Source organism: Ceratina calcarata, unplaced genomic scaffold (assembly GCF_001652005.2).
Source record: "Ceratina calcarata isolate Rehan_Ccalc_2016 unplaced genomic scaffold, ASM165200v1 scaffold428.2, whole genome shotgun sequence".
In the NCBI taxonomy this organism is placed as follows: domain Eukaryota; kingdom Metazoa; phylum Arthropoda; class Insecta; order Hymenoptera; family Apidae; genus Ceratina; species Ceratina calcarata.
The window spans coordinates 682,043-703,611 of NW_017166501.1; the positions used below are offsets into that span (position 1 = coordinate 682,043).

Consider the following 21,569-nt stretch of genomic DNA (forward strand, 5'->3'; position numbering starts at 1 on the left):
GTTTAAGTGTATAGCCTATACATCCTTAAGAAAGATTAGTACGCATAATTTTGAATCCGAGATGTCTGAATGAGAGATCGTCGGAGGGCCTAACGCGAATTCATCAACCGAAAATAAACACGTAAACATGGAAAATGCGGCTATTTATAATTGTACGTACGATCCGCGCGCGACAGACTCCGCGGCGAGGTAAACTAATGAATGGAAGACGAGATCCTGGTAGACAGATCGGAATTCGGTTTCCACGTATGCTCGTTACGTATTATACCAAATTTTCCATACGAAACTTGATTCGGTGACAAAATTCCGAGCTTTGCAGTTCCGTCCAACGAAATAAATTCGTATCCATTGGTTGCTCGCAGCTTTCGTTATGACCGACGAGAATGTAATGAAGTACAATCATAAATAATAGAATAGACCAAGGCTGTAATATATTTTTGTCGAGTCCGTAAAAGATAGAGGAAGCATGGGTTGGAGGAGTCTCTATGTCTCTTGCACGTGACGATACGAAAAAGGAAGAAACTCTCGCATTCAGTTTCATTCTCTCAATCGCCTAATCTCAAGCCTCCCAATTGACTGCTCGATCTATCCTCATATGCTTGAGTGCAATATGTATTTTGTGTCAGACGATCGAAATATTTCTTCACACGTTAAAGTCTCGCAAGTACCGCGATTTTATATACTCTTGCAAGTATCACGAATCTTGTAATAAGACTCTTCGGTGTATTGTTTTGACATGCTTTTGCTGGAAACCGTCGAAGAATCGGGGAACGAGGAATTGCCGCGTGGCAATGAAAAATGAGAATTGGTAGCGGAATTACGGTGCGCGTGCGACTCTCGCGAGCGGGGTCGCCTTTTTCGTGCAACGGTCCCGTGAATGTCGTTGCGCGTACGAGACACGGTGACGAGATGGGTTCTCTGGTTTCAGATACGCAGAGCGCGTTGCCCAGACACCGTGCACGCTGTAACCGTAAACCAGGCAATGGTACGCGGGCAGTATTCGTAGCTATTTCGGGGACGTCGGCATCGCGAGAACGATTTCAACGAGTGTCTACCCGCTTGACCCGAACGCATCTTTATTTCTGCACCGAAACTCTCCCCCCTCCTCCCTATTCTGACCATCGCTTCCGGTCATTATTACAAAATTTCGGTGACAGAATAAACGGTTCAGTTTGCATATGAAAATATCCTGAACAGCGAACGTGTTGAGAAAGTTTTCGGATGAAATGAGTCAAACTAAGTCCCACTGGCGCCATGAAGAGAAGTAGCGATGGTTCTTGGGGCGTTAAAGGTATCGCGAAAAGCTGTTAGAGCAGTGGTGGGCAAAGTACGGCCTGCGGGCCAACTCCGGCCCGCGAAATTATTTAATCCGGCCCGCCGAGGGCCCATCGACATGGATAGTATATGGCTCGCTGTAATTACGTTTTGACGGTCGAGAAGTATAAAGTGCATTTTTTCTATAATTCTGGCCCTCCTCTAGAATTTCTTAAACTTTGTGGCCCCCCCATTAAAAAAGTTTGCCCACCACTGTATTAGAGCGATCCTGAAAGAAGGTGGATCCACGAGCGAAGGACAATGTTGATGAATCGGTGCTCGCCCGTTATAGGCCTGTCTGGCTGCTGCCGGCCGCAGCCGGTAGCGTGGGTCGATACCGCGACTCCTCGACACGTCGACGATCGTGATCGATTTCCATCAAAGTCGATGTCGAGCCTCGATACCGATCGACTTCCATCAAAGTCGAAGACCTCGCCCTGTTCTCTCTCCCCGGTGCACTCGCTCGCTCGTTCGCTCGCGCTCATCTCCCGCTGCGACCGGATGAATCACGAGCCTCGTAATCGCGTGTCGTTGGACTCTGATACGTTTCACGTACGCTACGTGTACCTGACCACGATTTCGTTAGGTCAAACGTTCAAGCATTTCAGTATCACGGCTGCTTAAAAGCTTGCCAGAATAAGACGTCAAGATCTTTTGTTCTCTTTTAGAGACTTTTAAGCGAATTAAACGACTAAACGATTTAATCGGAAAATAGATAAAAAAATCTTTGATGCCCAAGGGAGTAAAAATTTCTTGACGAGATGAATATCCCAATTTGAGTAAAACTATATTTTTGGCCAATTTCGTGGATATCATTGACGTTCTGCCTCATCAAGCCTCTACTAAAAGGCTAAAATTTTGTTTGAAATAATTTCGTATCGAAGAGAATAGAACTACTAAATCGAGAATAAAATTTGAGTTGAACGATCGGCGCCGTGAGGACGTCGGAGCCGCATAAAAGGCGCGGTAAGGTATAGCGCCACCCTCTTTCTCACCCTGGGGTCCCCCAGTTTTCAGAGAGAGAGTCAATATTGGCGCAGCCACCCCCGCGTCCAACCCTTACCGTGCGCGTGTCCCCTTCGTAACGCCCTCTCGACACTGACTTCGTTCCCTTTTTCTCCCTAACTGTCCTTCTCTCCACATCCGGGAAGTGACATCCCTTCCCGAAACCCCTAAACCCCCACATCCCCAATCGACGCCGTCCACTCCAATCTGATGCATTCTCCATCTTCCACTTACGTGGCAACACTCATGGAACGATTTAATTAAGGCTGAATAATGGACATTTAATACCGGGGTTTACTTCTTTCTTTGTCGTGGGCCTCTCGTGTATTTTTGCCTGTTTAAAACGGAGCATGATGACATATGACTTGTAGAATGATTCAGAGACTGTAATACTTTCTTTAATTGTACGTTTAATTGAACGATTAATGGGAATCTTATTTAATACACTTTGTAAAATTCACTACGAAAAATTTAACATTCAAATAGCCAAACTGGGCAAATAGAACTACCGTCTGATTTAAGGAAAAGTCGGAAGGTTCCTTCAAAAGGGCTGCCGCGTTTACACAGGGAAACTTGGCAAACAGTGTGAACCAGGCAACGAACAAAGAGTCTCGAAAGTAGCTTTATCAACAATTTTACTAATAGTTCCACGTCGGAACGTAGCTACCATATTTCTGTAATATTACAGCGAAAGTGGAAAATTAAAGTATATCTGGCGATGTCGGCAGTTATGTCAGACGATTGTTAAATTCAATTCGTAGAAAACGTTAATGCAGCCATAACAGTCGACGCAGAGGCTAATAAAATGTCACCGTTAACGTATACATTCGTTGGTGATATCTAATGTGAGAATGTAAGTGTGCAGATTAGATACATGGATAAAAAGTGGCACACGAGTCTTTGAAAATATCTGTTTCCTTTTCTACTTTTAATAAACCTAATTATTATTCGATGTTTGCTTTCGTTAATGTTTAATTCAATAGGATAAGAATTCGTATAGAATACTTATGAAACAATGTCTGTGAGAACAGTCGGAAATAGAACAATAAATCGGTTATCGGAGATCGATGTAATTGAGAGGAATTAAGAATTCAATCTAACCAGCTTACGTTCTAAAATTTAGTCAAACCAGGAATAAGAGATGATTGATGGTCCAAAGTTACTTCGTAAAATCGATTAAATCGAGCATAAAACATTCGGGAAAAAGCGGACATTTCGAAATTTCATGGAATCGTCGATTATCGGAGGAGCTCCTCCATTTTCCTACCCTCGATTTATCGTCGCACGAAGACGAGGGTGCGCTGACAGTGCCGCAACGAGGGTGAGGCAAGGGTGAGTTTGCGCTGGGTACATTAGCAATGTTTTGTTGACACTGGAGAACAACGACAGAGCCATTACTGGGCTCCGACCCCCGGCTCACCGAACTGTACAGCTTACGTTCTCGATCCATCGAGCCAAGAAGACTCTTTATATAGCCAACACGATTCCGAGGAAGTGAATTAGCTACCCTGATACTTGCCATTCCAGTTTTTATCGATAAATATACAACATCGTTTCACACTAATTGAACAAAAATTCAGTGATAATAAAAATTCTCTGAATGTGATTCAAAAATAAGATCAAGAAGAATTAATTATCTTCGACAATTAACCAGACTGACAGAAACATGTTACATCTACTCGTTTCTGACTACTTCGTCGTATCATAAAGTACTGGAGAGTCGAGGATCCAGCACGTTTCTCTATTTATTCATCGACTCTATTTCGCGGCAAGGAAAACGGGAGTTAAACGGAAGAGGTTCGAACGTCTGGACGGCACGTACCCGTCTGCCTCTTCCGGCTTTATTTATTTTCGGCGGCGCGATGTTGTTCTTAACCCCTCGACCAGGCGAACGGGTTACGATGCTCGGCATTCCCGAAGATTAGACGGCGTTTAAGATACCAGATCATTAGAGTACATTCATCTGATAGCTACACTGTTTTTCTTAGCCGATTATCTTTTTCTCAATGGAGTTAAATAACGTTAGAAAAAATTTAAATGAACGTACATTTTTTAATTCAATCGTGATATCTTTGCTTTTTTATAAGCCAACGTCAATTTTCATTTGAAAAAACTGATTGGAAAAACGACGTACGAGCATGTGATCGAAATTGATCTGATTGAATGAATTTTGGTTAGAAGAAGGGCATCCTAATGTGAATTAAAAGCCGGTTCGTGTAGGGGCGTATACGTTAGCGGTATCGCGGGCCCCAGGAGACTGGGGCGTCTCGTGGGCGTCGGTGGCTCAGGCAAAAAACGCCAAACTCGAGGATGTATACCCTCCCCCGGGAGCTCTTATCGAACGATTTAACCAGCTCGTTTACACGTGATCCGCGCCCGCGTACCGCGAACAGACGATTTATTCAAAGGTTCGCGTGACTCGAAACTTCGACTTCGGAAGGCAATAACCTTCGACGACTTCATTCTCTACAGTTTTCACTGTCAATGTTACCGATCCAACTCGGCAGGCAATCCTCTCATCACTGAGCTGATTTCGTGGATTTACAGAAAGATATAAAATCGAGGAATACGCGGGACGTTAAAACATGAGTGTGCATTATTGTTTTTAAGCTTTTGTTATGAAAGTAGATGCTAGGAACGTTTTTATCTCAGCTCCGATTTACGTTTCAACAGCAAACACGTGTAAGAAATTGAGTAGCTAAGATGAGTAACTCGAATGTTTGAAACTTGGGACGGTGTCATGTCCTCGGCTCGAGACAGAAGATATTAGTCATGGTAATATTTACAGCTTGTCCGATGATAAAAGGCTCGTGACGGGGATGTCGTAAATATGGGAGAAGAAGAGCAGTTTCCTCGTTTTTGGTGAATCCATCGACGCGGATCGTGGCCAGGACGGACGGACGGACGGACGGGGCAGCGGCGGCGGGAATTTCGCGAGGGAGGAAGTGGGAAGCACCACCGTGGCGAAGGCCCGGTCCGGTACACAGCCGTGTCACGCCACGGGGAACGTATCGAATTTCTTATGGCTTCTGTGTATTCCCATGAACGGAGACGGAAGGTCAGAGAGAAACAGAAAGGCAGACGGGGAGGCCGAGAAGGGTGGCGAGTACGGAGAGAGAGAGAGAGAGAGAGAGAGAGAGAGAGGGAGACAGGGCAGTCAGCGGTGGCTCCTATAGTCCTATCTGTCTGCGATGGGGGTATCGTGGATACGCATGGCATCATTCGCGGCATATTAATTACAGGAAATCCCACAAAGCATCCATATCACCCTCCCCATGCGTTCCCCATAGCACGTAATTTGTTGCACACCCCCCTCTCGATGGAATACCGAATTGGTCACTGAACGGTATGATCGTTGTTGCGCTTTTGACTCGAAGCCCCAGTCGCAGTTCGCGCTCGGATGCTAACCGAGATAAATTCTACTTGAATTTATCGTAGAGTCAATGGCAAGGCGGTTAGGGGAAAAGATTTGCTTGATTACTCGGATGGCTCAATTAATAAACTGCTCTGAACGTTTCGAGGCCTTGGCCCAACGACTTAATTATATTAAATCCTTTAGATACCAGAGGATAGCAGTTGGATCTCAGACCGATTACGTTTATGCGACCGGCTACGAACGCAGATAAAATGAGTGACGATTCAAATTCCCACCCACGGGTTTAATTGGAATGCAACCTTGACGATCGAGGCTCGGCGATAAATTCGACCGACACGAGAGTGCAGGACGCGACGGTGCTAGGACATTTCGTAGAACTTAATTAGTCACACGTGCTCGGAGTTATACGACGAGCAAACGGGTAGAAGCAAAAAGAAATAGAGGCTCGACAGAAGAATCGCTCGTCTAAGCCATCCTCTATTGTCTCCGATCTCTCGGTCGAATAAAATTGCCGATTCCGCGAAGCGAGAGATGGCAAAACAAGATCATTATCGTATTTCTAACTAAAAATTTCCACGGAGATTTTTCGTACTCTTTATATGAAATGAGAACGATCGTCATTCCTATTTGTTTCTCGTTTCGTCGTGCTGTCGATAGCAGAAAAATGTTGACCACCCTATCTCTGTGCGAACGGTGTCTGATAACCGAATGTGCACGCGGAGGTGTCGTTGGAACGCGAAAATACGATAAGGGAAAAAGATGCTGATTGCTAATTTGCGAGTCGGCGCCGTCTGCTCGCTTATCTGCAACTCTTTTGTTTCACGCGATTCCATCCGCGATCTCGAATATCGTCTCCTTCTCGTGGCAACGCGCGTGGCGCGTTTCTTACTCATAATTCGTAAAAGATCAAAAGAACGAACGTTTGCTCGTTTAAAAAAATTTTGTTTACTATTAATGGTAAACAATTGAATTGCGTTTGGATGAGTTTCATCCAGTGACGATATTGAATATTTCTAAACGCGGGTCAGGATGAACGGTCCGACAAAAGGCAGCATCGCTAGCGTTACGCGGTTACGAGGTCTTCGAGTTTGCTCGGTCGTTTCTAAAATCGGATATGGAGCAACGACCTTCCAAACAACACGAAACTTCCACACGCTTGCGCCTTACGTGAATTCCACGGGTATCAACTCTCCTCGACGACCGTCGATTAATCCTTTTGACGAGACTGGTCGCGAGAAAAATACATATTGGAAAATGTACATTGTATGTAGAACAGTCTTGGGTTTCGATAGGCAATGAATTTACTTGAAGTTTTATCGGATACGATTGAAATACGCAAGAGCGTTTTTCGTGTCTCAAAACGTGTTTGAATATATCGATGAAGGAGTAAATACCTGTGTTCGGCCGCGCGATCCCTTTGTCTCCGGTTCTTGAACCAGTTGCTGACTTGCGTGGTGGTCAGGCCGGTGCTCTCTGCCAATTCTCGCTTCTCTCGAGGCGAGGGATAAGGATTGGTGGCGTACCAATCCCTCAGGACGCTCCTGGACTTTTCCTTGAAGCAGTAAGACGTCTCTTCGCCGTCCCAAATAGTCCGGGGCAGCGGAAACTTGCGTCGAACGCGATACTTCCCTGCAACGAGAAATCCTTCAGAGATGCATTTTGTTTTTCTCGCTCGGAAGCTCGACGATTTTTAACTCGGTCATTCAGAATTAAATTACCATTCGTTACACGAACCGAGTTCTCGGGGATCAAACGATCTGCGCGAAAGACGGTTAAACCCTGAATTACGAGAGGGTATTTTTAAACGATGCTACAACATACATATTTACCGCGGATTCGATTTTATTTCCATTGTCCGATTTATAAATACCATGCATCGTGTCTCGGATTTTCAGCATACGAACAAGAAAAGGAACTCTCTCTTGTTCTGCTAATGACACCAATTATAAAATTAATGAAAAATACATCGAAACTGTAAACTATCGCTGACCGACACGAGAAACTTTTCGGTTTACAAAACCGAATTTTCATTGTGTTAATTGGACGTTCAAAGCGAGCAGTCAGGTAGCGTTTAATTAACATTTGTTCGCCTCGCCTCCAATTATCTCTATTGAATCATCAACCAAATTGAACCGTGGAAATTCGACTTAGGTACACAGCGATTTCTTAGAAGTTCTCTTTCAAAAGCAGCCGGAAATCTTAACAGCGAGAGAGCCGGACCTGTCACCTGACGACGGATTTCTCTCTTTGCTCTCTGGTTTTAGTGCGCACTCGTGTAGAGACCCGCGAGATCGGATGACACAAATTGGTTCGCAAAACTAAATGGAAAGATCTAATTAGAATGTCAGCTCGTTAAACTCGCCTTCCTCCCTGTTTACAACGCGCGACAGAAATAAAACTGGCAGGCCTCGGGCGCGAAACGCCTTGTTCCTATCGCGAGCATATTTCCGCCCTTCCCGGCGCTATTATGATCGTCGATGAATTAGACTCAGCAGTCGTTACGTGGCCGGATCACCGTATTTTTAACTCCAGCCTGAACCGAGGCGGAGGAAACGTTCACGGCAATTCCGCGGTTAGCTCATAACTCTATTCAAACGTCAATTCCTCGCTTATTCGAAGTTGCTTCTAAACAAGACTACAGTCTTACGAATCGAACGGCCAGCTGTTCGTTGAACGATCATTGACTGAATGTTTATTTTACTGTATTTTATGAAAAGCCGATGGGCAGGGACTCTATCTAAATAAAGTTGGGATTTAAAAATGAAGATACTGACCGACAGCACCGAGAGGCCTTCCTCTGAGCCTCTCGGCCTCGATGTAATGAGCCTTCAGCCAGAGGGCCTGCAGTTTCTGGTGATTGTGCGGGCTGAACGTGTGACTCTCAAGGATCCTGTACAGTTCCTTGAAGTGTCCCCGGTGGAAAGCTACGATCGCCTTCGCTTTCAGCACGCTCTCGTGTCGGTGCAGCCTGGTGCACGCCGGCAGGGACCAGAGGAACCTGCCGAGCCTCTCCACGGAGCCTGCCTGCTGGAGAACCTGGACAGACGACACCATCGCCTTGAAGACGATAGACAGGGGGGGCACACTGTTAGTCGGCAGAACTCATCCCGGTCTCCTCTTATTCTAGTGTATCTTGTATGTCTCTCAAACGTAATTTCGTCTCGTATCTTGTGTTTCGTTCAGCGCGAAAAGGGTGCCCATTCGTTGGAAAGGTCGACGAGCGTTCGCGAGCAATAGGATAAGTTACCTCGTCGAAGCAAGATCACACTTTGATAAGTCACGGATCACGAGTTTGCGTGCCCTTTTCGCTACCTGAGGAGACTCGTAACACCGACGAGGTTCAATCCGAAGACATGATAATTTCATCGACAAAAATGTGGAGCGATCACCGTTGCACCTCGAGGGCCTGTTCGAAGGTTCGAGTTTCGATCGCGGCGCGAGGTCGCGAGTAAAAAAACGAATACGAGGAGCGGGTAACAAGCTGTGACGGGATCGATCGCTCGTTACAGGCAAATTACCGAAAACGAGCGGCCATTAAACGCGACGAAAACGAGAGGACGGTGGTACGAGTCTCGGCGCACCTGCCGCGGTTACTTCTTCATTCGCCGGGTGCCGGGCCAGTTTCCTCGCGCGACGTCTCTGACCAACGATTAATCACGATTTGCGCGAGGAGGAGCCGCGTAATGAGTAACGAGCCGCGACGAAAGCCGAAGAGGAATCGCGATCCGGATTTTAACGACGCTGCGGTTCGATCGCAAATCAAACGGACAGCGCGACGTGCCGAGCCGAACTAAAACGGTTTCCATCGAGGCTTCTGCTGTCTGCGAACTCGGATCGATTTGTCTTCGCCAAGCACCCGGCGAACGGAAGTTTCATCGATGGGACGACTCGTTCCGAGAGGAACGAACCGACTTCCCTCGATCACCTCGAATGATACAAGACAACTAGCGCCCACGTCTCACGGAGTCAAATGTCACAATGTTCAAATTCCAGCGTTTTTAAACAGCGACTCGAAAAACTTCAATTCACGAAAACAACGTCGCTGTAAATTATACAATTTTTTAAACGAGCGACGTAGGAACGGTTTTAACGATTGATAGACGCGATCGTAAATGCTACTCTCACCGAGCCTCTTTATTATGACGCGGGTGTAATTACCCGTTAAACGATTCCATCTCTCGTTTATTGGAATCGCTTAGCTTCGCTGTAAATTAAATTAAATATCCGTGTGACGTGGGCAAGGAGTTAAAATGTCTAGCCGTAGGTACACGTAATGCACTTATGGGAAGCGTGATAGGATCTCGTGTTTCAAATTTTTAAACGACTCAATCCTCACAGAATATGAGAAACTCAACGACTGACAATATGCATTAGATTTTTTAATTATCATTTATGATAGTGTTATGTTTAAAATGATTTTTGACAAAAAAAAATCCTGTGTCCCAAATATAATACTGGGTGCACGTAAGAACGAACGAATTCCGTCGCGGGCACGTGGGACGTTCGACGCGAGAGGAGCGGTAAACGTCGCACACAAAACAATTTATGGTTGCAGTAAAATTGCATGAACTCCATTAGCTGTGTGACATGCAAGTGAATCTTGGCGCGCGGCGCTGCACAATGTTGTGTCCACGGAATACGCCCCGGGGGATTGTACAGAGAATTTCAGGGACAGTTTCATCATCGCGCGTAAATTAAAGTTACAGGCCCCGTTTAGTATTTCGCGAACAGTTGCCCAAGCAGACGAACGCGTTAAGTGCTACTTCGCGGATAATTATATCGTTGCACATTTAACTCGCCTGTACACCAAATACGTAATATCTCGTTACAGTAAACAAACAAATGAATAGCTTTACTTTCGTCTGTACAATGGAAAACGAGTCGAAGACCGTCGTTGAATCCCGTCGGGTGGCATATCGCACAGCACCGTGCCCAAAAATCTCAAACTTCCACTCGGCAAAACACGATTCATCGAATCTGTTCGAGACTCACCTCGCAAACGCAGGCGACTTGTTCCTGGGTGAAGCCGAAGCTGGGAAGTTGTCCATTGCTGCTACCACCGCCGGCAGAACTCGCGGGACTGTCTTGAGGACTGTAGCTCGCCGGACCGGTGCCGGGGCCGTAGGTAGTAGCCTCGACGGGTCCGGCTGCGTGTCCCGTGAGAGGCGTCGGTGTGCCCTGCGGGCTGTAATCACCGGTCGAACCCAAAACGTCCGCACCACCAGAAGAAGGTCCCATCGCACCTCCGTTTCCGGTGGTTCCACCGTAGGCCATCATCGCATCATCTCCGGGGCCCACGGCGACCCCTTGCACTCCGTTCCCTCCACCCTCCACCGTGGACCACTGTCCTCCCGTGCACTTCGTTTCACGCACTGATATTTTATCTCGATCCTTCAGACTTCTTTAACGATCCCTCAATGAAAATCGTGCGTTCGAGGGTTGAGGCGGTTCCTTCTGTTTTTTATACTTGGTAAACTACCGGACGATGCGTTCATTTTAACGTCGAGGAAGTCTCGTGCCGACGGTCGAGGCCTGGTCGCGAGTCCGACGGCGGATATTCGGCTGCGTACGAGCCAACGTCAATCGAGCCGATCTTCATACCTTTCGGCGATCATCCGCGACGATCGTTCGCATACGCTTTTCTCCGCGGCATCTTTTCCTTCCCCTTCCGATCGAGCGAAAGTATCCGCGCGGGATTTTCTCCCGGTTCGAACACCGAGGCCGTCGTCGGTGCGGTGAAGCGGTCGCGTGCTTTCGAAGAGAAAGCTGCGGAGGGTTAAAAAGTGTACGGCGACGACAAAGGAGGAACGCGTCGCTGTACTCGCGACGGTGTAAACGCGTCAGAATATGCAGGAAGGAGATATTTTTAGGCCACCGCCGTTCGTAGAGAGTTGCTGCAAGCTCCGACGAACACCGGGATGTTTCTCGTGTTACGAGAGTCAAAGAAAGGATATACGCGGAATAATAAAATCTCGCACTCCAGTTGCGGTTATTCTCTAATCTCCTTTCAGAGGCTGGTACAGTCCGATCGTTCCTCTCTCCCTCTCTCCCACTCTTTTATCGTGTCCTTTCGGTCCCTCGCGATTATCTTGCGTTACTGCCTCCGACTAGATCCGATTATGGCAAGTTTCTCGCGCCAGGTGCGCCCTCCTCCCTCGAAGATTATTCTCCCCCTTTTCCCCTGCGATCTTCCCGTCTTTTCCTCGTGGCAGGTTGCACCGTGAAATCCACGGGCTCGTGTTTCCGCGGGCCGTGGTACGCGCGTATTTATAGGCGCTTAGTATACTCGCGTACGAATGCGCACCGGCTATTATTAGGACTCTGTTAAATAGTCCGTTTTCTCTGTCCCTCTCTTGTCCCAGCGATTCCTCCTCGGCTTCTTCGAACCGGTAATCATGCCTCGCGACACCGAACCCACTCGCGACCCGCACTACGTCGGATATTACACATCCGTCACTCCCGAAAGTGCGACACGCGTATTCGCTGGAACGTGCATGGGACACACGCGGAGGATTCACGTATTGTGTACCGGGGACTCGCGCGACGGTCCGAGCGGATAAACGTCAAGGCTCCCCGTCTCTTTCTCTCGTGATCGCGACGTTCTCCTACGCACGCACCAGAAGAAACTGCGGCTCCGGCGTCCTCCGTCGACGATTCACTCTGTCATGCGCAACTGTTCGCCGATTGGCCGAGGCGTGGCTGATTTTACAGCTACCAGAACTCCACGACCATTGGGTGCTGGGCGAGGTCCCGACCACCATCCCGGTCTACCATTGGCCAGGTGAAACGCAGCAATAAGTCAGCCTCATTACACCCCCGCGTCTCCCTACCTCTACCGGCGCGGCCGAAGAGATCCGCGGAAATCGGACGAATCCATTCCGGCTACGGACGAACCGGGTTTTCCATGGCACATTGCAATACCGGCTGTTTAACCGTTCTCGCGAGTACCGTCGCGGAATTCGCGCGACGACTCCGTCGAGACTTGAAAATCGCGGGACCGTCGATCGATCGGCGGGAAATTAAAGGGACACGAGTCGTTAAAGAGATGCGCGTTCTCGTCGAAATATTTCAGATCTTCTTCTCCCCCGCAGTTATTTCAATCCTCGCTGTTTTCGAGAATGAACGAAATGTGTTGACCTGCGTTTACATGTTTCTTATTGAGGCTGTTATTAACCAGTTCCTGTTATTAAATATCTCGTCTGTCCTCTCGCGTAATTCTCGTAAATTGAATTTTCACCGTGTGGAGGGGAACGGTGTTAATAATCGTTTTTCATTTACACGACGTGCAAATCGGAGTTTAATACCACTGTGGTTAATTTATGCAACCAGTTCCCCAAGATTTCTTACGCGCAAATGGCCAGGTCTGACGTAACGACGCTGCTTGCACAACTTCATCAATTCGTCTAGATTTCGTCTGGCAAGAACCGACTTTTTATAAAAATGTTCCAATTCCGCGAGTCGACCGACGATCGAGTCTGAGGAAAGTCGTATGGCCGGTGGACAAAGGACACTCTGTTTTCTCAGACCGTAAGGACTTTTGAAAAAACAACCGCTACCTAAAATAATGCCGAACAGATTTCCTTCCTGGCGTGGACGGATCCCTCGTTAAGCTGGAACGAGACGGCGCGCCCGTTTGTTTTGCACACACCGTTTTCCATCTTCGCTGATTGACGTGGGACGTTACTCGAACGGCGCACGTGTCATCGTGGAAAACCCCTTCTGCTCTTCTTTCGTCGCTTCCCTGGGTCACGGCCACTCGTCGTGATCGTTGAGAAAACTAACTTGGATTCTTCTCGGAAGAACTCACAGACGTGCGTGTTAAAAATCAACTTTCAAGTCCGAACAGTCTAGGGTAAGTGCTGTGCTGTTCGGCACAGTCCTCTTACCAGAAGGCCCCCCCTGCCTCCTCCATTCCGTGGCCAGATCTTTACAGTAATATCAAATCGATACATGTGCACTTATTCATGGCACGGTCTTTGATTTTTACGCAATGTCGAACACAGAATACGCGTTAGAACATTTCACGATGTCTTTCGCCGAAGTCTGACGTGCCGAATGCATTACTGGACTTACATTAGCATCCCTAGAAAGTATTCAGCACCGACGCGTCCTTATCAAAGATTTGGTGCTAACATGGCTGACAGAATTTCTTGTTTTTTGGCATAAAGTTATTTACAAATAGCCTTGAAGCCGTTCGACGTTTAATATTTTGCTGGAGGATGAAATAATTTTATATGAAGTCACGGACGGAGATCGTTCTCAATTAAATGTACGTGCTTGTAAATTTTGAAACGAGTTGTCACGAAAGAAGATCGAGCGGTTGATTTGAGGGCCTGAGCATGATCTAGACACATCACATTATGATGTCAACGACTTCTTCCTGGACCACAAACCGCTTCGGGGCCGTGTGTCCATCAGGATGAATGGTGACGCCACGGGTGGCATCCCGTCGGAGAGAACCGCACACAACCACTTGGGAATGTATCAGTTTCGGCAGAATTATTTAATTTCAAACGAGGCCATTTTCAATTTCCATTGTCGAAAAAGCAGATCATCTAATCAAAAGATTCTAATTGAAAAATTGAACTTTTTATCCAGAGATTCGTTTATGAACGAGATTTGAAAACAGTTTTTACTATCCTGCCGTTTGGACTGATTTAAGGAAATTTGAACGTCGACGAGATCGCAAATAATTAATTGCTCACGGGGAACGTTAACATTTCCGACGAAATGTTCTCCTTCCGGGACGAGCCGGAAGTCGAGACACAAAGTACGCTCGCATTGACATCGATTCCTATTGTCGACGAGGCAAAGACCCGCGGAGGCGCGCCACGGGGAGAAGGAGAAACGGGAGCATAGGAGCAGGAAGGACGAGGTGGTTGCGCAACAATGTGAAAACGCAAGAGAGCATCCAACGAAAAGCTCGTATCACGTTCCCATAAGTGGCAGAGTGCGGGATCCCCGCAGAGACGTCCGCACGCTTTTCTCTCTTACTCCCGGTTCCCCTCTTTTCGGCAGCGCGCCGTTCAACAGTCCTGTACGCGGAACGTAAAAAGGGGATTGGCGCCAGGTATACGCGCGTACGAAAAATTCCATGGTGACGGCACCCCGGGTATCCCGTGGCGAGACCTGAATAACCCATAATTGCTAGCCCTCCATTCACGCGTACGCCTCTATCGTGTTTGCACAAAGACGTCCCGTAACCGGCCGCGACACTCGCCTCGATCGAGGCGAACTTTGATCCACGAATCGTGCCACCGGGCGGAATAATTATTAGATCGTACAGACGCTTCTAGCTCGATAAAGATCAACGAACGATACGTGGACGAAGTGTTTATTGGTATGTGTTACCAGAAATATGGAATTACTCATTGAGTATACGTTTACATATATGTATAGAATCGTACTAGTTCGACGTGCATTTTTCCATTTCATTTTTTTTTTTTTGTGCAAAGAGTAGTAGACTATACTGCGGGACGTACAGTAGAAATATACATAACTTTTATAATGCGGTGCGTTCTCCTCGTTATACTGAAGTTTCCTAATTTTGATCGTACCAAGAGAAGAACCAATTAGAACTGCCAGAAGAGTCGTTGTCCGGTACGTCGTCGTTCTCGATCACGACCGGTACAGGCAGCTCCTCGTATCCGCTGTCGTTGTCGTTGAAACTCCAAAAGTTATTCTCGGTGCCCAATTCAGCACCGAACTCGTCGGAGTTCGTTGTTTTTACGGTGGAATAGGATCGATCTAACGGCACATTTGGTAATTTGCTGCTGTCGTGCTTCATAAAGGCTTTGGGCCACGCATTCATAAGGGGTGACATATCGGAGGAGGAAATAGTGGAGAACCTGGCGCAGGGACCGGTAGTGTTATCTTTGCCCTTTTTCTTCTGCTGTTTGCATGTCACGGTACTTTTCTTCTCCTTTTTATCCTCTTCGTATTCCGTGGCTCTTGTCTTGCAGTCCTCGATCTCCTTCCGCTCCCTTTCCATCCTTTCCGCCCTTGCCTTCTCAGACTCCTCGTCGTTGTCCCGAGCGCAAGATGCTTTCTTCGTATCTGTAGTTACGAAACGGTAAGACTTACTAATAAAGTACTTACCAAGAGTACGATGCGGTATAAAATGCACAACCGGACATCGATCACTTCTTTCTCCTGCCTGACGAACCTTTGCATTTATCATCCTTCTTTTTTCCACACTGAGACTCTTGCAATTTGATCTTGCAACAGGCCCTCTCCTTCTCCTTCTTCCAACCCTCGCAACACATCGGTTGGCATACTGTGTTGTGCTTTTCCGTCCTTATCTTACCGCAAGACAATAAGCCCCCTTTGCTCGCCGCTTTGCATGGATCCTCCTTTCTGGGTGTGTGAGTGCACTTCGTCGCCGCCTTGCAAGGATCCGCTTTTCTACCTTTGCAAGGGTCTTGCTTCTTCGGCGGTGCACACTTCGTCTTGCTCGCACGTTCCTTGCAGGAGCCTTCCGCCCTTCCGTCGCAATACCCTCCCGCCTTCGCGCAAGGATCGTCCTTCTTGCACTTCGTATCAGATTTTTTATCCTTGCAGGACATCACCGACGGCGTCTCCTTCACGTAAAATCTGACCTTCGACGGTGAACTGACCAAACTCGGCTTCTTCTCAGCTGTCGCCCTTATGCCGATCAGAGGTACGGCGAAAGCTGGGAGCGACGAGAAACGCTTCAGGTTCGTATGCGTCTGCTTCGGCCGCTCCTTGTACGCGGATTGAGTATAATTCCTCCTTCCTGAACATTTTTGGTCTCTTCGGTTGCACTGGTCGTCGCATCTTCTCTCGCGTTTGCAATCTCTCCGTCTCCTCGGATTTGTGCAGAACTCGCGGCCACCCTGTTGTTCTTCCTGCTGCTGCTGCTGCCGCGGACATTCACGCTCCTGTCTCTTGCACGGTCTCCTCTGTCTCTGGCAGGGCTGCTGCTGCTGCCGCCGATCGCAACTTCTAAACGTTTACAATAATATAAAGTGTCAACTAAATGAAAGGAGATCAACGATTCAATCCGTTCTTCGATACAAGAATAAAATAATAAATAATTGAACACGCTGTATTATAATTCTAAATATCCTTACCTATCCCTACTACACTCGCGTCTCTCCCTCTTGCAAGAACGATCACGGTCTCTTCTCCTCGTTGGGGTCGTACAAATTTCTTGGCCACCATGATCCTGATCCCTCTTTTTTGCCCGTTTCTCTTGCGGCAAGCAAGTATGATCCGGCTTCACCTTTGGTATCTTACGAATGGGCGGATCCTTCGGGCATTGGAATTTGTTATAATCGCAGCAGGTTGGCGTTTGCAGCGCGGGACAGCAATAACGTTTGCAAATCTTCTTGTCTTTTCTCGGCCTGTCATCCTTGCATTTCGGTCGTTCCCTCTCACACTTGCGTCTGCCGCACGTGTTTCTAGAACACCTGTCGTCGCCTTCTGAGCACCTCCTCGACTGATTAGCGCTGGACGTCGAAAGGTTCGATGCAGAGTTCTTGTTTGTGTTCAGATTCGTCCGCGAGGCAATCTCGTTCCTCCTAGTGAACGGTGAATCCTGCAAATGTGAGCTGTTGGACGACGATCTTTTCGACGTGATGGGAGGATAGGCTGCAGGAGGTTTTCGCGAGCCTCCGCCCGAGCTTCCAGCCATCGAGCCATTGCCAGTAGATCCAAGGGAATGTCCAGAGTATCCCTGAGGATCCGAATTTCTAGTACCCTGCAGTAATCTGGCATGAGTCGCGGCGCATGGAGACGACTTCGTCGGTCTGGACTGAACAGGTCTGGAGATATTTAATTGTAAACTCTGTCTAGGAATACCGATTATGGATTCGTAATCAGGCCTCGATAAATCTTTTTGATTCAATGGTTTTGTACGCTTGAAGGGACGAGGGGCGAAGTACGTAGACGTTTCCAGCTCGCCTTGCATGGGCTGGGATGCTATGTTCAGACCCTTCCGTGCGAATCTTCTCTCAGATTTAACTTGACCAGCGTCCATTTTGGTCTGAGGTGCCTTCGGTGGCAGTTGATGGCTGTGGAGTCTCTGTTCCGTCAATTGCTGGTTGGCGACCGATTCTTCCACGGTGGACCATTTCGGGCTAACTTCTTCGGTAACTTCAGGGTAATTTTCGTAACGGCTCGACGGTTCGGAAGACGCTTGTTGTTCGGCGTGTTCAGAAACTCGTTTATCTTCGTAAGATTCCATCGGTGGTTCCTGCCGACTGTTAGCTGGAGAACGATTGTCGGTCAACATCGCTGGAGACGATGGACTCGATGGTCTCTTCGGTTGGGAAGAATATTGAGCCGATGGTTGTGTCTGATTCTTTATTGGAGCGACTGGGAATTCTGCCTTCGACACTGGAAGGAACTGTATATCTTCTTTCTTGGGAAGGGAACTGGCGATCAGCTTTGGCACACCGGTTGTAGACTCCGGGGTGTCCAAAACAGCAGGCAAGTTGCTCGACTCCATTTTGCTGATTTCATCCTTGGCAACATCGAGTTTTCCAAGTTCCAGTTTATTCACATACCCTGCCTTCTCTTTATTCTCAATCGCTTTTGCGGTCAGACACAAAGTATCCTTCTTAGCGGTGTTCTCTAACTTTGGTGGAGCAATTTTTTGCTGCTTGACCAGACTCTTGCTCACGCAGTTAGCTTCGTTCAAGAACTCGCCGTACTCGGTCCGAGAGAGGATGTCGAAGTCGTAAGACTTGCCACCGGGTACAAACGCGAAGTCACCGGCTTGCTCGTTCCGCAGTGTCTTGTACCCCTTCAGCTTCCACTTCAACGTCCTCGGGACCGGATTTCCGTCCAGCATGGACATTAAGTTGTCCTGTCTCAACGGTCTAGGAATTTTTAGGCAACTGATCGACGCATTTTTCAAGTCGAAGCCGTACGTCTTCGGGATCAACGAGAGAGCCGAAGGGGCGACGGCCGCGTTCACCGACAGCGGTTTCCTGACGCTGTCGAGCTGATTGGCTGAGAGCAACGGTGACACAATGTCCTTCGACGAGGTACACTTCTCCGCGTCACGGCATGCCTCCTCTTTCGACGAGAACTCGAAAAAATTCCAAAATCGACCGGACGGAGGGCTCGTGTGCAGTTGCGACGACGATGATAGTTGGTAGCTCGATGCCAGTCGGTTCTTTTTTTTTCAGAAATCTATCGTTAATCGATCGATCTTCGTATTCGTATGGCAAAACATGATTGACATTTTTTATCGAAGGAGCTTCGTAAAAATTTGATAAGAGACCGCAATTATCACGTTTTGCCATTGGATTCTAGAATTAATAAAGGGGAATGTCGATTCACGTCGGTCGTACCTGTAAACCCTTAGGAGGCAAGACATGCTGAAGATCCTGCAAAACCAAAGTCCTGATTCCTTTCATTGTTATTATTGAAGAGAGGACCCTTGGATGTATTAAATTGTTCCGTGATTACTTAAAATTTTGAACGTGTAACTATAATTTTAAACGGCAAATGTCATCCCCGTCTGTTCAGTGACGCGGCATTTTGAACGATGACTGACGGTGTCGATTAACGAACAAAGGGGGATCGGTTATCGAAACATCCGCGAATCGAATCTCGATCTCAGTCGTCGATTATCACGCCGCGAAAAAACGCGTCCAACGTCACATTCGCGCGATTAAATGAGAGATGAAACGATCGATTTGATCTCAAACGTAATTCATAAATGATCATCGATTGAAACAACGACTTAAATGTTCTAATGTTCAATTAGCTTTATTATCACATCGAAAATTTACAAAGCAAACGTGACACGCCGTTTGCAGTGGGACTTCTTCCCGCTCTTGTGCTTGCCCTTCGGATAGGCGAATTTCAATATTTCACCGTAAGATTCAGGGTCCTCCGCCTGAAGTCGTCCGCCATCTCTCTCCGGATCTTCGGCTTGGGCCGAATGCACTTCACCCCGTACGCGATCTTTTCCGACGGGACTTTGTTCATTCGAGTCACGACCCTCGTTCGAGGATCCCGCGGCATGAGAACTTCCACCCAGCAGGGTTCGCCTTTCACCTCTGTCCACTGCCCTAAGATCGACCGAAACGGTTCCCATGTCTTCGACTCGCCCGTGCTGTAGGCCCTCTTCTTCAAATCATTAACACCGACAGTCTTAACATTTTTCCTACCACCCTTTCATTTCTCATCAAACAGACACTAAAATACTTTTCACGTAATCAGAGTTGGTCACAAATTTTATAACCACATACTGTTTATAGTTGAATGAACATGTTGAATAAACGAGATGATGAGATAGATTTAATGAGATTGATTACAATTTATAATTAAGAATAATTGCATATGTACCGGCAAGGAGCTTGTAAAAATCGGTAACAGAGATCGTCTGGTTAACGCCCTGATTTCGTTCATGTCCAATGAAAATTTTAAATCCTCCGTTAATCACGATCGCTTCCTAGAAGTTTACATTTTTCGTAGTAATGGCACATGCTCCCATTATTTCGATAAGACATATCACATTTTAACCGAAGAATTTATTATTCATCCGCCTGAAGTATCTCTCGAGAACAGAAGACGGTGAAACATGAACGAAACCGAATCGGAAATTGCCTAATTAAAAATTTTGTTGCCCCGTTGTTAGTCGGCAGGAAAACTCGCAAGTACATCCGTGCTTTAACGAGCCAAGTTCTCGAGGACTCGACTTGGGAGTAATTTAAGTGCGGTGCACTCGATTGCGTATCTTTGCGCTGCTTGAGACGCGACGGGATAATGCCTTAATGAGGAGAACTTGGTTCGCTTCTCTAGTCGCCGTATCGAAGGGGTGAGACCCATTTCAAAGGATTTGAAAAGTATCCGGGCTTACGTTTAATCGTCTATTTCCACGCTTAACTGGCTCAGACTAGAATTGCTTCGTGACATACATCTTCCCTTTAATCGGCCCAACATGCAAATCGCTTTGCTATTATAATAGACGGTCGATTATTCTTATTAAAACGATTTATTTAAAATTGTTCATTCTCGATTAAATAGAAAGAAAATTTAATCGATGGTCGATGCTATTTTTTTCAATACATGAAATTAATGAAGTAAATTCAATTAAGGAGATAGAAAACGATACTGTTTGCGTGTAGTTCAAATTTGAAGCATTTCTATAATCAGTAAATCGAACAGGTGAACATCTTTAAGTTTGATTGCAAGTCACAATATAAGAAAATAGTTTCCTTCGATCCCTCGTTTGCTGCTTGTGGTTCTTTAAATATAGGAGAAAAGCCACCCCTTTCACTTATCTTTTTGACATATGTTTTGAATTTGAAGTGAAACGGAAGTGACACAGCCGCCATGTTGTTGGTGGTGCGTTTCGGTCATGCGCGAGTGACAATTATTGGTACGCTTTTTGAGAAAGTGAACCTACTGTTTTTTCTTATACTGTGACCGAGTTCCGTTGGAGCATGCCCCGTACCGGAAACAAACGTCAACGGCGAACAGATCGATGATTCGCGTCCATGGTAACCGCGGATGGACCAATGCGGGGAGACCGTTCTCCTTTCCGGACAGGCGCAACCGCCTTTCGTCCCTCGCCTATCGTTAACGAGCGAAAGAAAACCGTCGCGGAAGCACAGAACGAAAGATACTTGTTTTCAGATATCCTTAGTCGAGAATCTCCTACAACTAATTGCCTCAATCGACGCTTTAAGGATGTATTGGCAATACAGTCAATCCCAAAAGTTTATGCATTTTAGAAACGCATTTTTTAAAAAGAAATCCGACGTCGGAAAAACAATGGTAATAATAAACAACAAAAAAAAAATTTTCGATTTTTCCGAGATTTTTCCAAGGGGTACCCCTTCAATTTCTTCGAAATTTTCGTTTTTTGCCAATAACTCCCAAACCACTGGAC

General features: G+C 46.9%; 3 protein-coding genes and 1 long non-coding RNA gene across 6 annotated transcripts in view; 1 reads left to right on the top strand and 3 right to left on the bottom strand.

Annotated features, from left to right (window-relative positions):
* Positions 1-12,316, bottom strand: part of so (SIX homeobox 1 protein sine oculis) — a 22,442-nt gene extending 10,126 nt beyond the window's left edge. For 2 of the 3 annotated variants that reach the window (XM_018027655.2, XM_018027653.2), the window contains exons 1-3: positions 10,688-12,316; positions 8,470-8,752; positions 7,090-7,324 (exon numbers count right to left, since the gene is read on the bottom strand). In XM_018027655.2, coding sequence (XP_017883144.1) covers positions 7,090-7,324; positions 8,470-8,752; positions 10,688-10,972 — 803 coding nt within the window. In that variant the 5' untranslated portion in view covers positions 10,973-12,316. The remainder of the gene's footprint in view (positions 1-7,089; positions 7,325-8,469; positions 8,753-10,687) is intronic. The other variant, XM_018027654.2, reaches the window with a different exon arrangement.
* A 2,366-nt stretch (positions 12,317-14,682) lies between these two features.
* LOC113464577 (uncharacterized) lies at positions 14,683-16,747 on the top strand. Its single transcript, XR_003389421.1, has 3 exons — positions 14,683-14,765; positions 16,256-16,392; positions 16,538-16,747. It is a non-coding gene; the product is annotated as an uncharacterized LOC113464577 (long non-coding RNA).
* Positions 14,695-19,092, bottom strand: LOC113464576 (uncharacterized). The gene is made up of 4 exons (XM_026815051.1): positions 19,018-19,092; positions 16,789-18,839; positions 15,861-16,660; positions 14,695-15,751 (listed from the first exon to the last, which is right to left on the bottom strand). Exons 1-4 carry the CDS (start codon positions 19,081-19,083, stop codon positions 15,237-15,239), a joined length of 3,432 nt encoding a protein of 1,143 aa, XP_026670852.1. The 5' UTR covers positions 19,084-19,092; the 3' UTR covers positions 14,695-15,236.
* A 348-nt stretch (positions 19,093-19,440) lies between these two features.
* On the bottom strand, positions 19,441-20,638 carry LOC108626697 (uncharacterized). The gene has a single exon (XM_026815054.1). The coding sequence runs from the start codon at positions 19,767-19,769 to the stop codon at positions 19,458-19,460; it is 312 nt and encodes a 103-aa protein (XP_026670855.1). The 5' UTR covers positions 19,770-20,638; the 3' UTR covers positions 19,441-19,457.
* Positions 20,639-21,569: the final 931 nt, after the last annotated feature.